The sequence below is a fragment of the Sitodiplosis mosellana genome, unplaced genomic scaffold (genome assembly GCF_009176505.1).
Source record: "Sitodiplosis mosellana isolate CC-2019 unplaced genomic scaffold, AAFC_SMos_1.0 Smas_scaffold_38, whole genome shotgun sequence".
In the NCBI taxonomy this organism is placed as follows: Eukaryota; Metazoa; Arthropoda; class Insecta; order Diptera; family Cecidomyiidae; genus Sitodiplosis; species Sitodiplosis mosellana.
In genome coordinates, this window is record NW_022595280.1 from 204,830 (window position 1) to 222,552 (window position 17,723).

General features: G+C 37.9%; 3 protein-coding genes across 5 annotated transcripts; 2 read left to right on the plus strand and 1 right to left on the minus strand.

Annotated features, from left to right (window-relative positions):
* Positions 1–3,927: 3,927 nt before the first annotated feature.
* Positions 3,928–5,172, minus strand: LOC129569517 (ATP synthase subunit delta, mitochondrial). 2 transcript variants are annotated; one of them, XM_055448374.1, is made up of 3 exons: positions 5,030–5,172; positions 4,601–4,834; positions 3,928–4,491 (listed from the first exon to the last, which is right to left on the minus strand). In XM_055448374.1, exons 2-3 carry the CDS (start codon positions 4,806–4,808, stop codon positions 4,217–4,219), a joined length of 483 nt encoding a protein of 160 aa, XP_055304349.1. In that variant the 5' UTR covers positions 4,809–4,834; positions 5,030–5,172; the 3' UTR covers positions 3,928–4,216. The 2 variants fall into 2 exon arrangements, with proteins under 2 accessions (XP_055304349.1, XP_055304350.1); XM_055448375.1 differs by having other exon boundaries at positions 4,601–4,831; positions 5,030–5,147.
* Positions 5,173–5,265: 93 nt separating this feature from the next.
* Positions 5,266–8,117, plus strand: LOC129569516 (CCR4-NOT transcription complex subunit 10). Its single transcript, XM_055448373.1, has 7 exons — positions 5,266–5,564; positions 5,636–6,236; positions 6,300–6,409; positions 6,604–6,934; positions 7,024–7,124; positions 7,251–7,577; positions 7,688–8,117. The coding sequence occupies exons 1-7, from the start codon at positions 5,473–5,475 to the stop codon at positions 8,046–8,048; spliced, it is 1,923 nt and encodes a 640-aa protein (XP_055304348.1). The 5' UTR covers positions 5,266–5,472; the 3' UTR covers positions 8,049–8,117.
* A 7,564-nt stretch (positions 8,118–15,681) lies between these two features.
* On the plus strand, positions 15,682–17,624 carry LOC129569610 (uncharacterized transmembrane protein DDB_G0289901-like). Of its 2 annotated transcripts, XM_055448644.1 has the most exons (7): positions 15,682–15,773; positions 16,112–16,202; positions 16,330–16,443; positions 16,590–16,607; positions 16,741–16,776; positions 16,989–17,147; positions 17,359–17,624. In XM_055448644.1, exons 1-7 carry the CDS (start codon positions 15,768–15,770, stop codon positions 17,388–17,390), a joined length of 456 nt encoding a protein of 151 aa, XP_055304619.1. In that variant the 5' UTR covers positions 15,682–15,767; the 3' UTR covers positions 17,391–17,624. The 2 variants fall into 2 exon arrangements, with proteins under 2 accessions (XP_055304619.1, XP_055304620.1); XM_055448645.1 differs by lacking the exon at positions 16,590–16,607 and having other exon boundaries at positions 15,692–15,773.
* Positions 17,625–17,723: the final 99 nt, after the last annotated feature.

Here is a 17,723-nt window from a genome sequence, read left to right on the forward strand (position 1 = left end):
TCATGCCTTTGCCATTGTTCGATGTTGCTCTTATCATCTGTGTGACTTTTGAGGGCTACCCGAGCAGAAGAAAGCACAGGAACGTTGTCGTCGGGAACGTGTGCTTATTATGCCATACATACATACAGAGACACAAAAATATAACCCACGTTTATCCCATTCAGCAAAAGAAGAAAAACCAAGAGAAAAACTATACCAACGATTGCTGGAGCAAGGCGAAAAGCATGCAGACGCACCAAAAATACCTTTTCACTTTGTTTTTGCATAATGATACCATTTCCCAAACACGAAAAATCCAATTTTTCGACTGGATTTTAAAGCCACAGGCCATAGTGTGACTACCTGAGAGCTCTGGAATAGTCAAAAGTTTTTCCGTTGAGATAAAACGATGTAACAAGTTGCCAATTTTAAAACGATTTCTCTTGTGTGCTTTCTGTTTATAATGTGGTTTGCAATGAATATAATGTAGCAGCCACCCCTGGCTATTATTCATAGATTTTGTTGATTTTTGCGTGACCTACAGCGTGTGAGCGGTGTGCGGAAGAGAGGGAGACGCAACAATATAGACGGAAAACGTGCGAGGAAAAAGTCAACCGAAAATGTGTGCACACACGTTTCGCACCAAATGATCTATTTTCATAACGAATTTCAAATGAATATATATTGTAGCAGCCCTCCAACCACCGATGCTGTTGCTCAGGAGCAAATATTCCCGAAGTGTGATGTCCCTTTTTTCACATTGTTTGTCTTTTGTATCGATTTGTGTTTGAAAATTGCAAACATTTTTTTCCGTTTTTGTTTCAGTCGTATACAATAGAGCTGGGTCGATTGTTATTTGATTTATTCAAAAATTGGGCATCGTAATTGGGGATTTTATTCTATTTACGCTTGTCTCGTTGTCCTTCGATTTTAGAACACCATTGTGTGATTCAAGTACTCCGGTAAAGGAACACTGAATTGTGTGATTCACACATTTTCGGTCGGCATGGTTATGACCTTTTTGCCTCGGTGATTTATTGTCCCTCGTTTTTTTTATTAGCTCTCCGAGTAGACCACACTATTAATATTCTCGTTGCACACCAACATCCAGTTACAGCCTAATGCAAAATGGTAAAGCAAAAAACAAGAGACACACACACACAATAGAAAAAGTGAATATTGTTGTTACCAACGAAATGGGAGGGATTCATTTTGATTCCGATTGAAGTGAGTTTGTTGGCCATTTCTCTAACGGCCATTTGTTAATTTGTTTATTTGCAGACAGATTTATAAATTGATCCGCCAATTTTCGAAGCAATTTATACTATTGTTAGCTATGAGAGTGCGTCTGTATGGGTGGGTACAGGGTATGCATGGTAAATTTTCTACAGGTCCTTTTCTCTATCAACTCCAATAAATCATGCGGAAAACGGAATTGTCGAAAGTGAAGTGGTTTCGGTGTGTTAATTGCTGTTTTTGCACAAATCGTTTATTGAGTTGCTACAGTAATCCAACGCCGTCGCCGCCGACGACGATGACGGAGGCGACAACGGAGAGCAACGATGAAAGATGGAGCCGTAGCAGTGAACGTGACTGGGAGCTAAATAACAAAAGTAACCATTTTGTAGATTGCAATCGATTAGCATCGCAATGCTAAGACAACAACACTAAGTTTCGAATTAAGATTTTCGCTTTCGACAAAGTGTGCGTGCCTGCGAACGTGCGTGGTTTGGGTTGATGTGTGTGCTTCGAGGCACGAAAAAGTATCGAATGAAAGCCCGTTAGTCTATAAGGTTCGAGCAATTTGAGATGAATTATCCTTTTATAATGATTATACTTTGTTATTTTGTGTGTGAGTATGTGTGCACTGCGCAGTGTATTTTAATTAAAAAAACGAGAGCGAATAAAACTGCTTCGTCGATGAAGTTGAAGTGTTTCACACGAAAAGTGCGAAAATGCCTGCAAAACATTCATTCATTTAATAAAATTCCTTTTTGCCAACTCATTGAAATAATTTCCAAATAATTTTTATGACTAACATACAGTCGCACGCGATGGCGGTATAGCTGCAGGATTGGAACACAAAAACCCAAATAAATAAGTTAAAATCTGAAGAAATTACGATAAATGGCCGCAATGCACACGAATGCCACGCCACGGGCACACGATCTCGCACTCAACCGAGTGTTAGGAAAACCGAGAGGGGCTCTGGGTAAAAAACGATTGAACGGAACCGAATCACCGAGTGAGAGCGAGGGAGCGAGATAGAGAAAGACAAAGACCGAGAGCGGGAGCATAAGAGAGTGAAAAAGAAAAAGCAATTAAAATTTTGATATCACACAGATGCGACGCGCGGAATTGATGCTCTCGTCCCCGCAAGTCGGCCGATTTAGTAGGTCGGACTGGGTATGTATCGGTGAGCATTAAGATGCAACCATTCAACTCGATGTAAACGGCACGGATAAATCTGTGTGCCCAACAGCTGCTCAGGATAATTTCGCGTTTCGTTTTTCCTTGAATAAACGACCGATAAAATATATGTGACCGAGAGGAAGAGAGAGAGAGAGAGCAAAAACGAATGAACATACGCTGATGTTTTGTGTATTGAAGTATTTTAATATCACTTTCGGTATGGCGTTTCCATTTCACGCAGTGCTGCTCGCATGAGTCATAATAATATGTACTAGCATAAAGATTCAACGATTGATAACACCAAAAAAGAAAACTTATGTGCACTTGAAATGCCGTTCCAAGTATCTACAGCATTCACTTCAAACTCACTTATCCACTCACTCGCTCGCTCACTCGCTCGCTCACGCGCTCACTCATTCACCCTCTGTCTCTTTCACACATTCGCTACGGCTTCTCGGTACTTTAGACGCGCTTCAACCCACATATCCTCGACATGTTTTCGGTCATTAATTAGTAAGCGTATAGTATTTTATACGAAAGACTTGTCTTTTTCTTCTCCGTTCATCTCAGGTGGAATTGGTAACTTGAGTATCAAGTGTAACAAGTTCATATTACCTCTCTGCATATCCGAGAATGTACCTTAACCTGCCTTTCTCGCTCTCTGTGTGTATATGTATATGTATATGTGTGTTTTGCTCAGAAAATTGGAAAATGGCAACATTTCTTGCAACGCTTCTTCCTCTAAATGTTCTATTTATCCTTGTTTCGGTCGACGTTCTTCTGTCCTCACTTGTTTTATCTGTTCATATTTTTTGTTGCTCTTTTTTGCAAATATGTTTTGCGATTCGCTCTCATTCACACGAGTTCACTGTTATTTACTAATTGTGGCAATAAATGCAGGCGTATGCTAGGTTACATGATACTTCCCTCGAGATTAAGCTGCATGAAGTTACAAGATACGCACCTCTTATGTATACTTACCGTTTATTTCACTTTGCTTCTTTTTTTTCTGTGTAAAAAAGGACACACAACATACGAGCCATATCGAGTGGAGAGGAAAAAAAGTGCGCTTATGTGCTACCATGCATATAAATGTCTTTTATACACTGATAAGCGGCTTTAGGCGAGCCAATTCTCTGAGCACATGGTTTTCTTTATGCTTTTATACAACTTCTTTCCGCACGCTCATTCTCACTCTCTTGGCTCTTGCACTGGCTCTCTCTCTCTTTTCTGCCCGTGAGTTACATGCGATCAGCTTGTTGATTGTATCAACAAAATCAAAGGAAAACATGTTCTATTCATCCAAATCCATCATGTTTCGTACTAGTACACAACCGAAAAATCCCGAAGCACCACAGCGAATAGCAATCCGCAAGTGAAAAGTCAAACAATGCCGATACATTATAGATTCGATGTATGTGTATGGAACGCATGGCATAGTGTTGGTATGATAGGGGAATGAGACTTTGTAACGCTTTTTGTAGGAGAATGTTAGACACATGCGCACAAGTAGAGAGCATCTCAAGCGTATTTGGATTTTGTTTCATTTTATGTTTTTATTTCTATAATTTTTGTTTGGATTGATTTTTTTTTCATTCAAAAATTGAAATTACACCGGGTTTGACTGAGTTGTTGCATTGAATGTTATGTTATTCGATTAGATCTCATGATTAGTTCCAATGATGTTGTTGTTGTTGTTGCTGTTGTTGCAACGCGAATTATCAATATGATCGAAATGTCCGCACAATTGGTTTTTTTTTTCAAATTAAAATAAAGTTCTCTTTTTACTGAGTTACAGTTACATTCGAACGTGAAACAAATTGATTTATTGTACAGCTTTGACGATGGTTTCGGCAATTTCAACAGCTAATGTGGCTTCAGCGCGGGCTTTATCGTCTTTGGCCGATGACAATTCCGATTGAGCGGCTGACAAGGCTTCTTGAGCGGAACGGGCATCGAGATCTTCAAGTGAATGGGCTTCTTCAGCCAACACTTGTACACTGGAATCAACATTGACGGTGATTGTTCCACTGGAAACGAACACTTTCTTTTGTGCACCATCATTTTCGTACACAGTAACGACGCCAGGTTTCAAGACAGCTGCGAAATGAATGTATTTTGAATTAATGACAATTGAATTGAGGAAAATCGAATTCGAAATTGAAACTTCTAAGCTCATTCTGATCGTTCGAGAATTATATCGACTTACCGAGTGTTGGAACGTGTGTGGCCAAGATACCGAAATCGCCGCTGAATGATGGCACATCGACTTGTCGAACTTCAGCTGCATCGTAGAACACTTTGTTGGCACCAGCCAATGTCAGCTTCAAAGCGGCTGCTTCAGCATAATTACGGGCTTGCATCAATTGAGCACCTTGACGGGCCAATACACGGGAATTTCTCAAGAAAATCGACATTTTTCAGCTGTGTTTTTCTGTTCCTGCTGATAGCAAATTATTATATAACCAAGAAAATGTGGGGTTAAGAAGCGTCACATAGCAAAAATTCCGCAGAAATTTGGAAATTTAACATGATCGTGCGGTTAAATACACTTGATGCTGTTGAATCTTGACACCTAAACACTTAAATGCGATTTTTTTCAATGTCAATTTCAAATTGTTTGATTGAAAATACTTACAGTGGAATCTTTTGCAGTACAAATATTGCCGAAGAGTGTTCTACTGAGAGAAAAAAAAAATCGGTGACAGCCACCACGAAAAATGTGATGTCAATTTAGTTGGTCCGAGCTGCCACCGTGTGTTAGTGTGTTACATGGCGTTGCGAGCGGTTGCGAGCGGCTAATCGTCACAAAGAAATGTCATTTGATTCGATTCCATTACATTCAATCGTTTCAATTCCTAATTTGACCACTGCATATCAGACTGGCGCTGTAAAATGCAGCAAATAAACATGACAATGAAGTGTCACGTTTTATCTATTACCGCTCAAAAATCACGTCTCAATTTTTGTTTACCTCAAGTGTAGTGAATTCGCATCGAACTTGAATTCAAAACAAGCGCAACGAATTTCATTTTTTCCCTTTGAATCCCTTCATATCCGAATTTTCCAAAAGTTAACACAATGGCTGAGAAAGATATAAATCCAACGGCATTACTAAGCACTGATTTGGAACAATTTCGACTGGCTGATGTGGCCTATGACGATTTTAACAGGTGATTTGCTCGATTCGATTGTCTAGATACATTTTATGTGACAAAAACTGAATTTTGTTCAACAATTTTAGTGAAAACTATGAGTCATGCCTGGAGAATTTATCGAAAATCAAGCCAACAAAGGAAACTGAGAAGAAAATTTTACACAATAAAGCAGTCGTGGAATTCTATAAAAGTGGTTTGAAAAATTACAATGAATTCCGTAAATGTCTCGATGACATCATTGGAGAAATGCCGAATTTGAGCATTCAAGCGTTTGATATCAAAGATTTGTCGCTTGCGATTCCGTTGTTCAACAAGGCAGTCGTGCTATTTCAGCTTCGGCAATCGTTGGCGGCACTGAAAATCGTTCTCGTTCTGCTGAAACATTTGGACGCATTTGATACGGAAGTCGCACAGAAAATTGGCCTACTTGCAATCCAGTTGGTGTTGAATTTGAACCAACCGAAGAAAGCCGAAGCTATTATCACGTTATTAAAGTTACGATTGAGTTCTGGGTCAGATTTGCTGTGTGGCAGCGATGAAGATGATGATCCAAATTTGTTACAAGATAAAAACATCGAGCTCACCAAAGCACACAAGCCCTTAGACCAATTTCGATGGATGTTTCGATTGTATAAAATGCGATCGAAAGTGTTGAACGAAAAAAGTGTTCTCATACCCAACGAAGAGGTGAGTTTGAAATGCCATATGGAAAATTGATTAAATTGATCATTGGTTTTTTGTTCTGTGTAGATACCCGAAACGCTGGTACTGAAGGCACATCAATACTATATTGGACACGATTATCAAATGGCAGCCAAGGAACTTGCGAAGAAACCAATCACAGCGCTGTCAGATTTTCTGTAAGTGCCTCTAATTGGATTGAATTTTTCTGAATTCCGTTCTTCTTCTTCGATATTTTTTCTTCAACGAAATAATTTTCACATTTGTTAACAAAACTGGGGCATTAACAATGCGAACACTACACATGTGCTCATAAGATACACATTCATTCTTAGTATATCGAATGAAAGTACCATTTTTTTCAATTTTACAGGACAAATGGCGAAGATTACAACACAATCGTGGCCAACAATATGGGTTTAATTCATTTTCACGTTCGGCACTACGCAATGGCTGTTCGATTCTTTCAACATGCTCTCCAGTTCGACCAAAAGGCCACCGAGAGTCTAGGTTTAGAGGCGCCGGTTCATGCGATCGGTGCATCGAAGCAACCGGAAATTTTGTACAATTTAGGAATTGCCATGTTGCACTTGCAGCGGCCTAAAGAAGCATTTGAGTGTTTCATGGTACCATTAAACTATTACCACAACAATCCAAAGCTATGGCTTCGATTGGCTGAAGCCTGCATTATGGTTCATAAAGAGGTATGCCATTGAAATGGTATCAATTTCAATAATTCAGTTAATATTTGCTAAACATGACTGATTGACATAAAAATCGTGATTATTCTCAGAATTTAAAATCCAAGGAACGAAAGACCGTGGTTTCGTCAGTTATTGGTTCAGGAATACATAGAAAATATATCATCAAGCCAACGCCACCGAAACACGTATCGTAAGTATACTATAATTGAAAATTGAAATCAAATTAAAGCCAAGTTACTCCATTCGAATCTTAGCAATTCGAAAATATCAAAGAAAATCTCATTAATGTTTCTTAACTGTAAATGTCATTTTACAGTGATCCCAATGAATCGTTTGCAATTCCAAACACAAATTTGGAGTTTGCATCGTTGTGTCTACGCAATGCGTTGGCTTTAGTGGAGCATATCGAAAATGATTTCAAATCGGCTGCAGGAAATCCAGATTCAACATCGAAAATACAACAGAACAACGAACGTACTCAGTGTAATCCATCGAAAGCATTAACGCATAGTGCATTTTTGAAGTTGAAATATGCCGTGTTGGCCGCTTATAGTTACGTACAAATCAGTTTGGGTGAATATCTTTTGGCACTGAAACATGCACAGGAATTGCTGAAAGTGCCAAACCTACCGGATCCATATGCGTAAGTGACTTCATTCATTCAAATTTCGATCATAAACAACCGAAAAAACGTTTCGAACTATTTGAAAATTGTGACTCTCCAACAACTTGTTTTTCTTCATTTTCCTACAGTATTCTCGGTCACTTGTACTGTGCAGAATCGCTAATAATGTTGGACCGATGCCATGATGCGCGTGCATATTTGGAGCCAAAATTCATAGGTGATCTCAAAGAAGATGACTTCATTCAATGGGCCGCACCAGATTGGAATATCAGCTCCCGCAGTGCGGCTCAAGCAGTTCTAGAGTACAATTTATGCGTACTGCTCGTGCTGCAAGGTGAAAATGAACTGGCTAAAGCCTTACTCAGCCGATGCAAACATCCGATTGTTATAAATCACTTGAAAATGTTGAAAATCTATCTAGAAATGCAAACTGGTAACTTGGAATTGTGTCGAAAGATGATAAGCATTGACACACCGCAATATTTTTAAGTTTAATTTTCGAGAGAAATAAAACCACGCTGTTGTTAACAAAATAAATAAACGAAAAACGTGTACAAATGACTTACTTTCATTGAATCGTTAAGTTAATTGAGGCATGAGAATTGAAATCAGCTGTAGGCTTTCAAACAGTAGCCAACTGTGAATAATTCTATTTCCCGCTATGGTTGACTGAGATGAACTCAGTGTTTGGAAAAACCTTCGTAGCCCTTCTCTCCGTACTACGCTTCAATCAGCTATGTATAATGTGTTTGTGTGCAATTTCAAACTGAAGAAAAAGACCTTGACTCGTATTGTCTACGCAATAATCGATCATACCACCGCGAAAAATTCTGATCGCAAACAAACTGGTGTGTTTGTCTAAATAATGGGGAAATGGAAATCGCGATTGGAATCACGTAAAATTCGGCAATTTTGATTAAAATAATGAACAAAATTCCATTTTATTATTTGAATTGAAATTTTTTTTTGACAAACTAAATGGCATTCATTAGCCCGTTGTTGAATTCAATGTCTGTTGCACATGAAGATGCTTTGACGCCATGCTTCGATTGTTGACCCGTAATTATAGCAATAAACGCCGCTTAAAAATTATGTAAAACGTAATTAAGTGCATCGTCATCGCTTGAGATAATCTCTTTTGGAATTGAATCGGTTGTCCATTCTTAACACAAAACGTAACATTTAGAGGCCTCACAGTATTGATAATTAATGGACAATTTCCTCGGTGGGTTATTTTTCACACTGAAACTTTGGAATTCGATCACCATTAGTTTGGTTTGAAAGTTCAATGTCTTTTGTATACAAAACGCAGCACATCTGTTCTATGATGTTCCATTGATGTTTGTCAATTTGCAGTGGCATGTCAATGGTTTCGACAATTGATTCTGCCGATGGTAAAAATTCCAATTATCAATCACAATAGCGAGGAAAAGTGCGATGAGTTTTGTTTTCGTTTAACTTTTGAGCGTTTTTCAAATGGAGGAAATGCTCTTTAGCTATTGTTGTTTTTTTTGGATGCATTCGAGTGCGAATAAAATGAGACATTGAATACATCAACACTGCTTGGCTCAAAAGTGCAACCAGCAGAAATGTGTTGGCAGACGAGAGACGTGTAAGACAATTGGATGGTATGTTTTTCTGTGGATCGCATGAGTTACGGTGAATTAACGAAAATACCAAACGGAATAACGTAATTAAATGAATACAATTGTGGATTGTGTTTTAATGCAACAACTTTCCATCTCGCGCCCTTCTTCTTCTTCGGTGTATCATTTCAGTCTGCTATATCTACTTTTTGATGCATCAAATCTCACGACCATGTCATTTTTTTTCCTCAAGTGTAAATAAAATCGATGTGAATCTCCGTGGTGCCCCTCACTCGAGATTCCATACAAACATAAACCGATTTAATAATAGTCTTGAAAATCAAACAAAATTTTTAATAGTATTAATTGATGCTCAACATACACAAATTTTATTGTGAAAAATATGATATAAGACACATGGAGAAGCTGCAGAAAAAAATAACTTCATTTTAATGATTGATATAATGATGACTGTTATATGAACAAGCAAATAGGATCTATTCTCAATTCAGCACATGGTGCGGATGAGACTTGTTATGGCATCATACCGGATTTTTGTATGGTGTTGAGATACGTTTGAGTTCCATGATGTTAAGACTTGTTTGTGTAATAAGTTCTTGGGCTGTTCTCACACGTATTTGAAAATGGCACGAAAACTCATAAATTTAATTAAGCGCTTGGCATATGATTGGCATAAAGAAGTCAAAATCAAAAGTGTGTGGTACCTTGAACGAGTGGCTGCTCCGACAAACAATATTTACGTTTATAATTTGATTTTAATTTATCAATTAAATGGAATCGAAATAAAATCTAACAAAATGAATGATCTCATCATCGAATTGCACCATCTCTGTTGCGACTGCGCTGGCCACATGCGATTCTTTTTCGTTCATTTTTTTTACAGTAATTTTCAGTCTTTTTTGGATTCGCCTGCGAATCATGTGATGTTCGCTATCCATATTGGATATTGTTGACATTTATCTCGGCATGTGAAAGGGCCGAAATTGATTACAATACGCGCGCGTTGCTCGGATCTTCTACCGTAATATAATAAATGGATTCGGAACGACATCCAAGTGAAATGGAAAACTGTTATCTCACCGAACATGCCATTTCAACAACAACAACGCAGTCACTCGGTGTATCGCCGAGCACACATGTGGTGTTGTGTGGTGATGCTGACATATTCGTGATGCATTCGTTGTTCAACCTTCAAAAAATTGCGACTTTTTCGTTATAGTCGCTGACCGATTTTCGGCGAAATGAGAATGCAATTAAAATACAAACATTACCGCAAAACAGAACCAGTAAAATCCATTATATTCTATTGAGCAACGAAAAACCGTGCTAAAACATACTGCCGATAATTACATCGCAGCTTTTGAATTGCTTCATTCAGGAACTAAATCACTTCTTGCGCAGGAAAAAATGCATTTTAACCGCCCACATGATCAGTTGCTTAGTTTTTTGTTTGTTATGAAGAAAACAATTGAAGAGATAGAGAGGCGGAGGGAGAGAGAAAAGCGATTCTATACCAAAATCCAGCGAAGCAGAAACTGTGTTAGAAACAAAGAAACCAAAGCAAAACACACAAACACACACAGCATACATATTGAGCAGTCAATTTGTCTCGCACCCGATTGCTGCACAACCGAAACTAGTAACCAGCAACATATATGCGTTATGCAATCGCTTAAAAACATGAATACTAAATCAGAATATGTGCGCAGAGACGTTTATTGCGAACACGGCTATTCTTGCAATGGAAAATGACGAGCAAAGCAAACATCTTGATTAAAATACCTGTGTATGTGTCAAAATTGAATGTGACGATCCACTTTGAGAGCTCTGCACGTACACACTCTCTGCAGACGGACGACCGCACAGCAACGTCGATTTGTAATTTAATAGGTTTTGTTGATCGTTTCGTGCGTTTATTATTATCTGCTTGTTTTGTTGCTCATTTTTATTGCCATGTTGCTTGGCACTGTTTCTGACGCCAGTGCGTAAAAGATATTCATTACACTCGCTACTGCTGTTGCTGCCATTGACGCCACCAGAGAAATGACCTTCTTCATTGTGATTTTGTATCAACGCGCATTTTCCATCACCATTATAGCCCATTGTACGATATGATGGTTTGTTTATAGTGTGTTCGAATCAATTGCAATGTTTTGATTTCATTGTTGTCGCTTTTGTTCGCATTAATCTTTGTTTGACACGCATCTTACGGGAAAAAAAGAATTGGCCAAAACTTCACACGCTGTTACGATTTTTGGGCCAATATTTTTCTCTAAATTTGGATTGAATGGTATTTGATCACAAAAGTTGGACATGAAAATCACTAAATAAATCAATTAAATTGCCGTTATGTTATTGGACCGGCAATTTTTGGTGACACTGACCTTAGGCTTTTGTTATGGAATCGAGAGACTTTTAATGCAGAAGCTTTGAACGAGTTCGATTGTTCTCTGAATTTAGCGGGAGGTAATGCGACAATGACCACTTGGCGACAGTGGCTTGAATGAGGAAACTATAAGGATGTTATTGATCACGCAATCCAAGCGGTGTTTCTTGTATCATTAGATCATTGCTACTTATGGTTTCGATTTTTTTTCCATATTCCTTCATTTTCAACTTTTTTTTTCGTTTTACTTTTATTTCTTCGATGTTTCCTTCAATTTTGTGTTTTATTTTCAACGCCAAAAAAATGTCGATCGATCCACTTTTTAATGGGCCATAAAATTGGTGGGCTATTTTTAATCTTGGGGGAGGACATTTGTAAAAGGAAAGCTGCTTTGCAATGTACGGTGCGCAAATCGATTTATTTTACAATTACAATTTATGAAATGTGTCTGTCTTCATTGGGGGGAGTTCTTCACATAACCAGTTCGTTTTTGCATTCGAAGAAAATTTATTGTTTGTTATTAAAGAACGACTGTTCAAATCTAGTTTTTGTTGCGTGAAGAAAAAAAAACTGCGAAGATTTGCAATTGCGATTATTGCAACAGAAGATGCAAGAGGTGGTCAACTTTGTTACCTAGAATACCTCGAATCCATTTCGACCACCAATAATAATCGTTATTTATCATTATTTTACGTTTTCAGTTTGTTTGCACGCAACAAGACATTTGATCGTTTTTTAGCATGTTGTTGTTTGGTGGGCTCGTTTGCTCTCAGCTGCTCACTTCTCTTTGGCTGTCCATGTGTTGTAATGAATTTGGCGGTGTTGTTTTTTTTTGTTGCACCGAACTCATTTCAAAATTCGTCGACGTTAACCTGTTGAAATCGATAAATGGCCTGTTCGTGTTACAATTACGTGTCGTTTTTGGAATAGATAGTTCAGGAAAAAAGCACCAACTAGAATGGGTCGGGCCGAGAAGGCGTCAAAGTGTTAAGCGATGACTGCAACGGAAAAAATATTGAATTGGATTGTTCGTCAATTGGAGGCACGGTGTGAGTGGGCTTGTTGCAATCGGCTTATTTCAACACATGTATATCTGTTGTGAGCGCGTTCGTCCACAATGAACAGTAAAGACCAACAAACAAACATATCAGATAAAACATGAGAATCACTTAGCCGTTACCACGTGATACGTTTTTTGCCGGCGGCACTGCTATTATTTCATCGCAATCTCACGTAATCTGTTGTATGCATTTCAGCGCGGTCTCTCACTTTGCAGCGGCATGTGACGGCTGCTGCTGCTGCTGCTGCATCTCAGATTACGGAATTACACAGAACCGAACAAATTCACGTAACATCAACGTATGCAAATTCTGGTTTTACCTTGATCACACACGAAGAAGAATCTTGAGTAATTGAAATGTATCGCAAAATTGCGCAGATAAGTTAAAGACCTAAGAATGAAGATGTTGTTCTTGGGTAATGTTTTTTTTGTCTTCGCTTCAACAATAATAACAATTCGACAAAATGCTTTCCTCGTTAACCATCGTGGGATTCCTTGGTAGATGGCATTGAATATACGCGTTATTACCAATAATTTCATATTTTTTTGCTGGCGTATTTTTAATGATTTTTGATGATTTCCGTTCGTTCAATGACCACTGCAGCCTAATGTACTTTCGAAATTCAACGAGTTGACACTTTCAAAGACTCACGTGATTAATTACAAGCAACCAAATCAAGATCAAATCATTTGATTTGAGTAGCTTGATGGGTTTTTCATGAAAATCTATAAATCTTCAAATACGACAAGAATACAGAAAAACCGCAAAAAAGACGTGAACAGTGCCACTGGTAACAATTAATCGAGTGATCGACATTGAAGTAACGACAACAAAGGAAACAGCATGGGCATTAAGATGAGTTTACAGCGTAGTTGAGCGAAGAAGCAGCAGGGGAAAACTTCTTTCTACTTCATTTTACGGGAAATGTTTTTTCCCTACCGATGCTTTTCCTTCTAATTAATTAGCTAAACGTTTGAAAAACCAAAACGATTCGTTACGCTTTGTTGGTTTGCTCCGTTTTCTTCTTCTTTATTTTCGGCCGTACCATTGTTAAGAATCTTTGTTTACGATATGTGCGAGTCGCGTACTTGTTACTCGCTCAAGTCAAGGAACATTCTGTTGAATTTTAATTAATGTGTTGTCATAATTCATTGACATTTGGACGCTGAGGCACTCGAAATGGTTCTGAGCTTCTTCAGATGGATGAACGATAGCGACTGTTTGCGTAGTTCGGTTTATGCGGGCAACATTTTGCGTATTTTGGTCACACAATTTTTCGGCGAATGGAAATAAGACGTTATCTTTTATTGCGCTTACACGGTGTACCTCTATTCCGAAGCAAATGAATGAAGCAAGTGTCGAAAAAAACCAAATATTTGAGCCTTTCATTGGTTTTTATCATGCGACGACCGCATACAATTTGATAGCATCGAACCAACTGACTAACCTGGTCACGATAACATCAATTTTAACAGCCATAATTTTCATTTTTCGTAAGCTCCGACTGTACAGCCGCACAAATAGGTTTTCTCCGCAACATTGAACCGATTGTATCACATTGTTTGAGCTTTGAAAGTCAAGTAGAATGAATGTACAAAACGATTAAGAGAGCGGTCTCTTTCAAGCATCAATTGAAAAATTATCCGTTGGGCTTTAATTAACTAGAATAGCTCAAGCTGAATTGCATCACTTATAATGTTCTGGTAAATGTTGTAACATTTCACCAGCAGCTGCTCGACCACAAAAAAATCACTCACCGCCGACAAACCCATGCAAATAGACGTGCAAAAATCCACCGTTCAATCACTCGTCAAATAAACAAAACTACTCAGACAATTAATACGTCCGATCACACACTCGAAATAAATCAAATAATCATTGTTTTATTGACATAATGAACTAACACCGCCACCTCAGACCCGAAAATCACCATTATACTTGTAATGGAATTGAGTAAAAAACAGACTGGCTCGCGTCAATTGTAATATGGTAAAAATGACCTAGCATGTAAAAGTGTCTCTTACTTTATGGGACGTGTCAATAGTTTTACACCTTTTTCATAACGATGAATGAAGCGCAAAAAAGTTGAGACGCAGAAAAAAAAACGGTCGCAACAAGTCAATTTATAATGAGTTGAATAGACATTTTGGGAGAGTCACAATTAAAGTGCACACCGTACAATTGTAACAACAATGGTCGTGTGTCTTAGCCTTGATTACAATGTATAACAGAAAAAACCAAACAGCGCATTGATTCAATTTGACGTGTTCTCTGTCATAGCTTTGTGATGCTTCTTCTTTTACTTCCATTAGAATGTCCAACACAAATGCAATTAGTTGGCGCAATATTGATTGGTTTTCGGATTGATTTCGACATTTATATTGACGGAAAATTTAGATCAATAATAATGGCTGGTTTGAGGCATCAATCAGCGTCATTTTGATTACGGAATCAACCCAAGAACACCACAAAACCGCAAAGCAAAAACGGAACTAACGCCTATTGAACAGCAATATTTAGGCATCAATAAAATTAATTTGCAAGATTTATTGCTCAATGATGATACAAACATAGATACGTATCTTATTAAAATAACCTCGTGCAGCTTGGCGTCATTTCCTCCACTTCCATATGTTTGCAATGATGTTTGAACTTTGACAAGCAAGCTTCTACAATGGAAATTAAATGCGAGTGGAGACGCCACAAAAATGACTCCAAAATCGTCGATTAATGATCGAACTACTTTATAGAATAATCGATTGAACTTGCGCTTTCTATGGAACAAAAGTGTAAGTGTGATTTATTGGCTGTATCGAAAATATAGGCTCAAAGAATGCAATATAACGCGAGTGTAAATAGTGTGGTTCCGTCATCGTCATCATGAACGTGCCATCGATTCAATCCCTCCTCCAACCGCGAATTTTACTTTCAGCACACGAACACAGCCGTTGTCTTCACGTCGCTTTCAGCAAACAAATGTTATTGTTGTTGCGTTGCGTCTTCGCTGAAGCGGCTTGATTCTCTCTGATTCCATTTCAGCACCTTCCAGATATCGAATCTCTGCGTGCACGAAAAATTGTATAAAAGTACTAGCGCCGAAGAGGTAGGCATCAGTTGATTTTGTGAAGCGCAAGATAAAACGTGAAACAGAAAGATGAAGGTAAATGAATTCACGAAAATTTTAAGTTATTTTTTCAACTTGAATTTGCAGAGCAATTTCTTTGTGAATAAAAAAATGAGTTTGTGTTTTCGTTGAGAGATTTTGTTATAATTACAAGTTATCACTCATTTTCATGTGCATTACGATTTTTTGTGAATCTTTCGAGGAAACGTCAACGATGCGCGTCGCATTTAGTGTTCAACAAATTGTTTGCATTGGAAAAACAAATGTGTTTGTGATATTTTAGCGCTTGAGCTGTGATTGAAATCATTAACCTTCTTCGGTTTTAATTCAATTGTTTCAAGTGCTTTTTATTTACGTTACCGATTTTTCATTAGGTATTTATTTGCTTGCTCGCTGTGTTTGCTTACGCATCAGCTTCAGCCATCAGTACTGGATGGAGTGGTGGTGGTGGCTGGCCATCGTACGGTAACTTAAATTTTTGTTTACATTTTTCTTCTCTGCACCCATGTGAAATGACCGATAAATATTGGTGAAGAGCGCATTGCTCAATCAGTAAATCGTTGAACTGATTCTAATCTTAACTATCATTTAGGCTCGGGATGGAGCTATGGGGGAGGATACGCTCACGCTCCAGTTAAAGTTGTGAAATGGGTTGCACCAAGCCATGGATGGTCAAGCGGCTGGAAACAACCAAGCTACTCATCAGGTAATTCAATCATTTTGAACTTGGGTCATTTGTTTTGGCAAATTGAATCGAAAACATTTTTGATGATAAAAAAATTAGAAAAGATTCGTTTAATTGTTATGAGAATCCTCATGATGATTTCGATTGCTTTAATTTTTTTATTACAGGATGGTGGCCAAGCTCCGGTATGTGTGATTCTATGACGAAACTCCTATGTGAGACACAAATATGGAACAAGCACAATTTTCGAAGAAAAAAAAAACAATTTCAAAATCTGTCGAAATTCCAAATTTTAAACATTTTTCTTTTCTTACACAGGATGGTCAAGCAGCTCTGCTGGATGGCCAAGCGCAGGTAATTGAACAAAAGATTTGTTCTCCATTAAAAAAATCTCTTTTTTTTCTCGATGATTGTCATTGAGTTTGTTGAATTTTATTTGTGTGTTTCAGTTAGTTAGAAGTATATATTAGACAACATATTCAGGAATTTGAATATCAAAATCAACAAAATCTAAAATATTTCAAATGTTCCTAAAAAAACTCATCGATTTCTGTTGAATTTTTAAGGCTGGCCAAGCAAACCGAGCTATGGTAGCGGTTGGTCAGGTGCCTCTGCATGGCCAAGCAGCGGATGGTCCAGCAGTGCATGGCCATCGAGTAGTGCATGGCCATCAAGCAGTGCATGGCCATCGAACAGTGCATGGCCATCAAGTAGTGGATGGAATGGTTTGTATCTTTAGTTCTATTGAAAATATATTCCAATTTTTTTTTTAAATCGTTTCAATTATTTTTTTTCGACGAAAATTTACGATAAAACTACATAATCGAAAGTAATCATTCCTCTCCGAAAAGTTCTTCTCTAATGAGAGTGTAAAGAGCATGCATCAAATGCATATTATTAATTTTTCTTAAAATCGTCTTCAATTCTCTCTAAAAGCATGGCCAAGCAGCTCATCTGGATGGTGGTAAACTGTAATACTCTGTGGAGCCCATTTATGAGTTGTGCACAACACAGCCAGCCCATTTGCCGTTTTCTTAAAAATAATAAATTGCTTGACGAGCAATCAGAAAAACAAATACAAAAAATGTACAATCAATTATAAAAGAGAAGAAGGGCCAGATTGCTTTTTACAACTCTACTTTAGTAGTAAGATGAAACGAAAAACCAATAAAAAACGAGATTTGTAAATTTGTTTGTTTCAATTCGTTTGCAAGGATTTTATTTTCCATTCAACAGCTCTTTTTATTGTATGCACTTGTTGAGATTAGCCACATTTTTGGCAGCAATTCGAGTTTTTTTCG

Coding starts and splice junctions, on each gene's coding strand:
- LOC129569517 (XM_055448374.1), bottom strand. CDS start 4,808: ATGTCGATTTTCTTGAGAAATTCCCGTGTATTGGCCCGTCAAGGTGCT. Junction 4,492..4,600: donor CACACACGTTCCAACACTCG/GTAAGTCGATAT, acceptor TTCATTTCGCAG/CTGTCTTGAAACCTGGCGTC.
- LOC129569516 (XM_055448373.1), top strand. CDS start 5,473: ATGGCTGAGAAAGATATAAATCCAACGGCATTACTAAGCACTGATTTG. Junction 6,410..6,603: donor ACAGCGCTGTCAGATTTTCT/GTAAGTGCCTCT, acceptor TCAATTTTACAG/GACAAATGGCGAAGATTACA. Junction 7,125..7,250: donor ACGCCACCGAAACACGTATC/GTAAGTATACTA, acceptor GTCATTTTACAG/TGATCCCAATGAATCGTTTG.
- LOC129569610 (XM_055448644.1), top strand. Junction 16,203..16,329: donor TGGTGGCTGGCCATCGTACG/GTAACTTAAATT, acceptor ACTATCATTTAG/GCTCGGGATGGAGCTATGGG. Junction 16,777..16,988: donor TGCTGGATGGCCAAGCGCAG/GTAATTGAACAA, acceptor TGAATTTTTAAG/GCTGGCCAAGCAAACCGAGC.